This window comes from Chiloscyllium plagiosum, chromosome 17 (assembly GCF_004010195.1).
Source record: "Chiloscyllium plagiosum isolate BGI_BamShark_2017 chromosome 17, ASM401019v2, whole genome shotgun sequence".
NCBI classification, from domain to species: Eukaryota; Metazoa; Chordata; class Chondrichthyes; order Orectolobiformes; family Hemiscylliidae; genus Chiloscyllium; species Chiloscyllium plagiosum.
The window spans coordinates 38,999,173-39,007,922 of record NC_057726.1 but is presented as its reverse complement, the minus strand read 5'-3'; the positions used below and the strand labels follow the sequence as shown (position 1 = coordinate 39,007,922).

General features: G+C 39.3%; 1 protein-coding gene across 2 annotated transcripts in view; it reads left to right on the top strand.

Moving 5' to 3' along the window:
- Window positions 1–8,750, top strand: part of mylk3 (myosin light chain kinase 3) — a 91,199-nt gene that overhangs the window by 57,259 nt on the left and 25,190 nt on the right. For both annotated transcript variants that reach the window (XM_043706902.1, XM_043706901.1), the window contains exons 4-7: window positions 2,017–2,531; window positions 2,647–2,752; window positions 4,218–4,311; window positions 7,848–7,957. In XM_043706902.1, coding sequence (XP_043562837.1) covers window positions 2,017–2,531; window positions 2,647–2,752; window positions 4,218–4,311; window positions 7,848–7,957 — 825 coding nt within the window. The remainder of the gene's footprint in view (window positions 1–2,016; window positions 2,532–2,646; window positions 2,753–4,217; window positions 4,312–7,847; window positions 7,958–8,750) is intronic.

Below are 8,750 nucleotides of genomic sequence, written 5' to 3'. Positions count from 1 at the left end.
ACTGTACAATCTCCTCGTGGGAGCACAAGGCGGCGCCGATACAGTGGCCAGTGTAGCGGAGGAAACGGTGGGGGGTGGGGCCAGTGTAGCGGAGGAAAAGGTGCCACTTCTAACCTTATAACCTTATAATGGAGGGAAAGTCATTAATGAAGCAACTGAAAATGGTTGGGCATAAGAACTCCTGCAGTCATCTCCTGGAGATGAACAAGTTTTTTCATAGGATTTTATAGAATCCCTACAGTGTGGAAAGAGAATACTTGGCCCAACAAGTCCACATTGAGGCTCCGAAGAGTAACCCATCCAAACCCGTTTTTTTTCCCTAGTACTCTAAATGTCCCCTGACTAATGCACCCAATCCCTGTGCACAATGGCCAATTTTGAACGGCCAATTCACCTAACCTGCACATCTTTGGATGGTGGGAGGAAACTAGAGCACCCAGAGTAAACCCACGCAGGCATAGGGAAAATGTGCAAACTCCACACAGACAGGTTATTGTTGACCAAGTGCTGCTGTTGATGACACTTTCCATCACTTTACTGATGATTTAAAGTAGACTGATAGGGCAGTGACTGGCCAGGTGGATTTGTGCTGTGTTTTGTGCATAGGACATTCCTGGGCAATTTCCTACATTGTTGAATAGATGCCAGTGTTGTAACTGTACTGGAAGAGTTTGGCTAGTGGAGCATCAAGTTCTGGAGCACAAATCTTCAGTACTATTGCCAGAATGTTGTCAGGCCCCATAGACTTTGTAGTATCCAGTGCCTCCAACCATATGTTTAACAATATAAACAAGATAAACTTTTAAATTCTGAATTTTTCCTGACTGATATTACTTCTACATTTGTTGAAACTGTCTGCATGGTTAGCCTTTGTCAGTTATAAAAAGGCTGAGGCATTTCTCGTAAACATTTCCATTAATAACTTTGTTGTTTCATTTTGTTTGAGCTCCCATGTCCTTGAACAGGGCCAAGAAATAGATCACAGTTTATGATCCTTCGCTAAAAGAAAATTGTGTGGTTTTCTAACCATGTGGCATGATTTCGCTATTGGACAATCAAGGACTACAATAGTTCACTGCCATTGATGGACTATTCTCTTTCTTTTTCCAGACCGACAATCTTATATTTGTCATCCTGTCATTCTCCATAACTGAGATTTTCAGCCACAGGATGTAAATGATTGACTCCTATTCCATGTTAACTCCAGTGCTCAAATGGTTCCGTTCTCTCTCAGTGATCAGAAGTAGTATGATCTGATCTATCCATGATACAGTTGAATCACAACTTCCTTTGCTGGAAGTTTATAGTTATTTATGGATCCTAGCTCCACGGGTATGGTGTCTGTTGAGGTCCTTTTTGCCAGAATCAAAGGAAATGTCTTGGGTAGATTCATTGCCACCAGTTCTTCTCATTTCTCTAAGTTATTGTTACTAAGTCAGTACGTATGCCCACACAATGTCTCCAGGCTCAGTCTTGATAAACAGAATACCTCATCCCAGGAATGATTCTTTGTAGCCTGATGTAAAGAACTTACCTTAGGATATTAGTTAATTATTTCAGATGCAAAATGTTTTATTCACCAGCCAATTGCTTTAAATATGCAACTCACATTCTGTCTAATAAACAAGCAAATATGAGACAGATTTGATCACAAAATTACAGAATAATATTACAGAATAATTTCTATATAAATTTAATATTTCATATATTAAAGAAAGAGAATTGTCATTCTAAGAGCCAAATTATATTGAAAACTAGGTCTCCAGCAAATTATGGCATCACCTAGTTTAGTGATTTAGAAATTTGCTTTGCAAAGCTACTTGATAGTGACTTAATGAGATTGTGTGATGTTCTAATGCTACTGTATCCTTGATTTCAAGCTAGGCTATCCAGGAAGTTTGAAGGTAAGAAAACTTGTTTCCAGTACTCACTAACAAAGGAGGATTTACATTTGTACAAATAAGTGTTCACAAAAATTATGGCTGTTATTTAATTAGTACTGCAATTATTTTTCAGGGCTTTTGAAACAACACAGGTAATGCCAGTCATTCCTTCAGAAAAGGTCAATTCAGAGGAAACAGCCACCAAGGAGCTTGTGCCTGCATCATGTGAAGGACAGAAGGAACCACATAAAAAGCACAAAGTACAACAAAAGCCCAAAGAAGACATGCAAGCTACAATACTACAGAAAACCACAAAGGATAAAGAATCAGCACAAGATGAAAATGTCTGCAAATTATCCAAGCCATCTGTAACCCAGGAGAAAGGTTTAAAAAACATCAAAATTCAAACAAGCCAGAGAAGTGAGAAAAGTGCTGAGAGTTGCCAAAATAAAGCAGAAAACAAGTGCAAATCAGATACAGGTAGTAAATTAAAGGATTCAAAAGAACTTCAGAAAGCAAGCAACGAATCTGAGAACATCACAGAAATGAATGTTTTGGCAAAGAAGGAAACAGATTCTACAGAAATCACAAACAAAGAACCAGACCAGAAGGGATCTGTTGAGAAGCCAGAAGATCACATCATTATTGGTGAGTTAGTTTTCATAGTCCCATCATTATTTCCAACATCCAATATTTCACTTCCAACCCTGTTTGTAAAACTCTAAAGTTATGCCAACTTTGAAGTTTTGATTTTCCTTTTCAGATGATAGTCCGTCACCTCCAGCCCCCTTCAGTCATCGTATAGTAACTACTAAGAAAATACTTGTAACCTCTTCATATACAGTTCATTACAACGAGGTGCTTGGAGGGTAAGTTATTAATTGGATTTTTCAGTCATTTTGGATAACTACAAAAAAAAGACCAAGAAGGGAGATAACTATGAAGGTCTTGATTATTCTGCAAATATTTCACTATGTAGCTTTACAAAGTACATTCTCATGACTTCTGGTTTGAAACATAAATGAACAATAGTTATGTAAAGATGTGCAATGCAGTCCAAACTAATAATGATAAGTATAAAGCTTTCAAATCATTTTGTTACAGTTAGAAAGCATTGACCTGGAACAGCCTCCAGTCAATCCTTTTTAGATATAGTAATAAATTAATTATAAGTCTAAGGTAAAGATAAAGTCACCATAATCTAAACAGAAGGCCATAGGTCTACTCTCATTAGAGAGAGAGAGAAATGGTGGTGGTTTAACCTGAGGGTCACTATGCCTCAGACAAGGGGAGAGGTTCAGGAGGAGAATCCTTTCAGATAGCCTTAACCAGAGCAGGAATTGAACCCACATTGTTGGTTTTACTCTACATCACAAAACCAATTGTCCAAACAACTTAGCCAACTGACCCCTATGTCAATACACCCCTCAGAAGCTCATGATGAAATATTAATAATTATTTTATATTAGACATTTATAATTTGAATGTTTCAGATTATTGGTACTTTAAAATTGGTGCAATTTTATATATTTAATAGTGTGTGAGCAAAACGTCACTGAGGTGTATAGAGTCTACACCCAACTGTTTCTCTAGTGTTTTTGTGGTAAATTGACTGTTGCATTGAAGAACACAGACTTGACTCTGTGGCCCAAACTAACTGGGCTGATATCGGTTATAGGTGTTTGGAGATGGTGGATTGTTGCAGTTAGCTTAATCTTCTTTGAGCTGGGAAGGAGACAAAAGGATCAGGGTTCTTTCTCATAGTTCACACTGGTAGTGCATATATGTACATGTTAAGTGAACATTAAGTCAGTATGTGCTATCATGCATCCTCCCCAACTCCACATCAATCTTAAAATAGCTTGTTGCTGTCATCAGGCTCCACAATGACCATTTCAATAAGGCTTTGGAGGTCTGAAGCATTAGTGGAACCTCACGCCATTAAGCACCAGAGCTTCCAGACTAGAAAGCAAGAAAAGTGGCAAAATCATTGCACACATTGTTATATTTTTAAGATGCTGTTGTTGGATAATGTACAATACAAAAGACTGGTTGAACCAATAGGATTTTTCTGAAAAGTGCTTAGAACAGCATAAATTTCAAAGAAGTAACTGTTTGTGTTCTATTACTTACAGTATAGCTTTGCTATTCCACTGGGATTTTCTTATAACAATAATTATTTCATCATGATAAGTACAACAAATCATACAGTTACCTTAGTAAATTCTGAAATATTCAGCAATGGGGTGGAGAGAAAGATTAGCTGTTACTTATTATGGTAATTTCCTGTGGTATGTGCATTAAATTTTTACTCTTGTATTTCTGTAATGACAGGGGTCGGTTTGGCCAAGTTCTCAAATGTGCAGAAACATCAACTGGCCTCGAACTCGCTGCCAAAATAATTAAAGTAAAAGGACCAAAGGACAGGGTAAATTCCTTACTTAAAATAACTTCGTTAAACATGACTCGTCACTTACCTCATTTTGATTAACTGCAGTCACCTGGGGGATGTTTCATGTTGAAAGCTTGCTGAATGACGTAGACACTGCAATGATTTACAGCTTTGTTTTTTTTTTACATAACTTGCTTAGCTCTCCTTAAGTGAGCTTCGCCAGCACAATTGCCTGCCCGGATTGTTATCTGTAATGATTAATATGAATGTATATTCAGGCAGTTCTGTGTGTATCTTTGCATTATTAAATGCAATATTAAGACCATAAGACCATAAGACATAGGAGTGGAAGTAAGGCCATTCGGCCCATCGAGTTCCACTCCGCCATTTAATCATGGCTGATGGGCATTTCAACTCCACTTACCAGCATTCTCCCCGTAGCCCTTAATTTCTTGTGACATCAAGAATTTATCAATCTCGGCCTTGAAGCCATTTAGTGTCCCGGCCTCCACTGCACTCCGCGGCAATGAATTCCACAGGCCCACCACTCTCTGGCTGAAGAAATGTCTCCGCATTTCTGAGTTGACCCCTTCTAATTCTAAGGCTGTGCCCACGGGTCCTAGTCTCCTTGCCTAACGGAAACAATTTCTTAGTGTCCACCCTTTCCAAGCCATGTATTATCTTGTAAGTTTCTATTAGATCTCCCCTTAACCTTCTAAACTCCAATGAATACAAACTCAGGATCCTCAGCCGTTCCTCGTATGTTAGACCTACCATTCCAGGGATCATCTGTGTGAATCTCCGCTGGACACGCTTCAGTGCCAGTATGTACCTCCTGAGGTGTGGGGCCCAAAACTGGACACAGTACTCCAAATGGGGCCTAACCAGAGCTTTATAAAGGCTCTGTAGCACATTGCTGCTTATATATTCCAACCCTCTTGACAACATTTTAATCACGGATTCAACCTGCATGTTTACCTTTAGAGAATCCTCGACTACCACTCCCAGATCCCTTTGTACTTTGGCTTTATGAATTTTCTCACTGTTTATAAAGTAGTCCATGTTTGTATTCTTTTTTCCAAAGTGCAAGACCTCACATTTCTCACGTTGAATTTCATCAGCCATTTCCTGGACCACTCTCCCAAACTGTCTAGATCCTTCTGCAGCCTCCCCACTTCCTCAGTACTACCTGCCTGTCCACCTAACTTCGTATCATCAGCAAACTTCGCTAGAATGCCCCTAGTCCCTTCATCCAGGTCATTAATATATAACGTGAACAGTTGCGGCCCCAACACTGAATCCTGTGGGACACCGCTTGTCACCAGCTGCCATTCCGAAAAAGAACCTTTTATCCCAACTCTCTGCCTTCTGTCAGACAGCCAATCCTCAATCCATGCCAGTAGCTCACCTTGAACACCATGGGCCATCACCTTACTCAGCAGCCTCCCTTTTGGAAGTCTAGATAGACCACATCCACTGGGTTTCCCTGGTCTAACCTACTTGTCACCTCGTCAAAGAATTCTAACAGGTTTGTCAGGCACAACCTCCCCTTACTAAATCCATGTTGACTTGTTATAATCCAATCCTGCTCTTCCAAGAATTTAGAAACCTCATCCTTAACGATGGATTCTAGAATTTTACCAACAACCGAGGTTAGGCTAATTGGCCTATTAGTGGTCCTTTTGGAAAATTCCATTTCTACCCATGTTAATGCCCATTTTTAATAATTATTTTGGCTATTATTAAGTTCACATCTGATGTATCTTGCAGAGATGGCACACATATTTAAATCCCATACATTAATGACTACCATTTATGTTTGGTTATGACTAAATGCATCAAAAGGATAAGTTTGGATTCTTCTGATCATTTTCTGTTTATTTGGTAAACTACCTACTCTCTGCTGATGATATGGCTGATATATTATCAAATTGGCATATGAAGGGTAAATCCATTTATCTGTCATAAATGTTGGATTTAAAGATATCAATGCCACTTTATAGTCATGTCCCGCAAAAGTTTGCTTCGAATTGTGAATGATGAATGCTGGCACTTCAGCGGTTTCAGATGGCAGTGCACTCTATTGTTCTGTATAAATTCTGTTAATGGTGAAAGAACTTCAAATTGATTGACTTCTTTATTGTAACATGTTCTAAAGTTCAGTGAAAAGCTTTGTTTACGAGCATTACAGGCAGATCATAGAAAGCAAGGATGTACAGAACAAAAGATTTAGACAGTGCACAGGGCACACAAGAGAGATCAACATTAGCAAGATCAGCATTATTTGAGGTGAGAAATTCCATTCAATAGTATAATAATGGCTGGGAAGAGCCTGTCCCTGAACCTACTGGTGAGTGTGTTCAAGCTTCTGTATCTTCGGCTTGATGGAAGAGGTTGAAGGAGTTAATGACCAGGGTGTAAAAGTTCTTTGATGATGTAGGCAGCCTTTCTGCGGCAGTAAGCTGTGTAATTGGAGTCCACGGATGGAAGGTGGCTCTTGTGATGGCCTAGGCTGTGTGCACTACCCTCTGTTGTTTCCTAAAATCCTGGACAGAGCAGTTGCCATACTAGGCCATTATGCATTTGGACATTATGCTTTCAATTGTGCATCAGTGGAAGTTGGTGAGGCTCCTCATGGACATGCCAAATTTCCTGAACCGCCTGAGGAGGAAGAGGTAGTGTTGTGCCTCGCATCTTGCCGGGAATGGTTTCTTTTTTAAGTGCATCTCAATCCTTTTATCCTTCTTTTTTGGAAATAATATACCATTCACAGAGTTGAGAGTGTGGTGCTGGAAAAGCACAGCTGGTCAGGAGCAGAAGAATGAATGTTTTGAGCATAAGCCTTTCATCAGGAATGAAGAGTCTGCCAGCCCTTCATTATTTTACATAACATTGTGATATAAGTGAACACGTGTCAGCAGATTGACTGATTGTGAGGTAATTTCACATCCCCGCATAATCTTTTTCCACATTCTCCTAACCTAGGGATCAATATTAGTGATATCACTGTACCCAGGCTGAGATCACACACCTCACTACAGATAACATGTTAACTCTGGGCAATTGCCAATTTATGTGTCTCTATTTCATGCTACACAAATCATTTAGGTAATTTGATTTGAATGTTGACAAAACTAATACATTTTTCAAATATTGAAAAAAAAAGCTTCTTGATCAGCTAGTGCTCTATCTAGGATGCAATAAAATAATACGAATGCCCTAGGCATAGATTTTGGGTTTAAGCTGAATCAGTTGAGTTGATTTAATTGAGACAACAGTAGGGGCACTGTGAATGGTACAGTTCCTCTGCACTGGAAGAAAGAATTGGGTAAGTCTGCAGTCCTGATTATTATGTATTTCTCCTCTTTACACATTGGCACACAATGTCAAGCATTGGAAAGAGACTGACCCTAACATGAATCAATGCCTTTGGGAGGTAAGGGAAGGTAAGTGAGGAAAGTAAACGTTAAAGTGCGTATTCCCGATTTTTAAATAGAATATTCAAACTTATTTCCTGAGTTACCGTTAATCAATTCCTAGAAGCTTGCTATTTGATTTCTGTTTTAATTTAGGAGGAAGTGAAAAATGAAATCACTGTCATGAATCAGTTGAGTCATGTCAACCTGATCCAACTTTATGATGCATTTGAAGCCAAGAACAATGTTACCCTCATTATGGAATAGTAAGTTGTTTTGAGAGTTTCGTATAAAATAAATGGAAACATCTTGAACATTCTGACACTCTGAGAATGACACTTTGAGGGCATTTGGATCTTGACCCTAGATTTAAAAACTCAATGCTCCTTTATTATTTGTAACACTAACACATGACCTGCAGTATCATGTGTACACAACCAAAAATATTGTATCAAGTACAGCTTAGCAGCTGACACAGCTATTATTAATAGGACAGTTTATAAATTCAGGCCTTTGATTCTGAGTGGTGTTGGGGCTGTGGAACTATCACGACATTCCAGGAATTCTGAATTAAACTCCATAACTTCTTCTTCAAAATCAACATCTTACTGCCTGAAATCTACAAGCCGCTGGTCCTACACATTACATAATTGGAAACAAGGTTACATAGAACTTAGGACATAGAACATAGAACAATACAGCACAGAACAGGCCCTTCGGCCCACGATGTTGTGCCGAACATTGTCCTAGCTTAAGCACCTATCCATGTACCTATCCAATTGCCGCTTAAAGGTCACCAATGATTCTGACTCTACGACTCCCACAGGCAGCGCATTCCATGCCCCCACCACTCTCTGGGTAAAGAACCTAGCCCCAACATCCCCCCTATACCTTCCACCCTTCACCTTAAATTTATGTCCCATTGTAACACTCTGTTGTACCCGGGGAAAAAGTCTCTGACTGTCTACTCTATCTACTGATCATCTTATAAACCTCTATCAAGTCACCCCTCATCCTTCGCCGTTCCAATGAGAAAAGGCCTAACACTCTCAACCTATC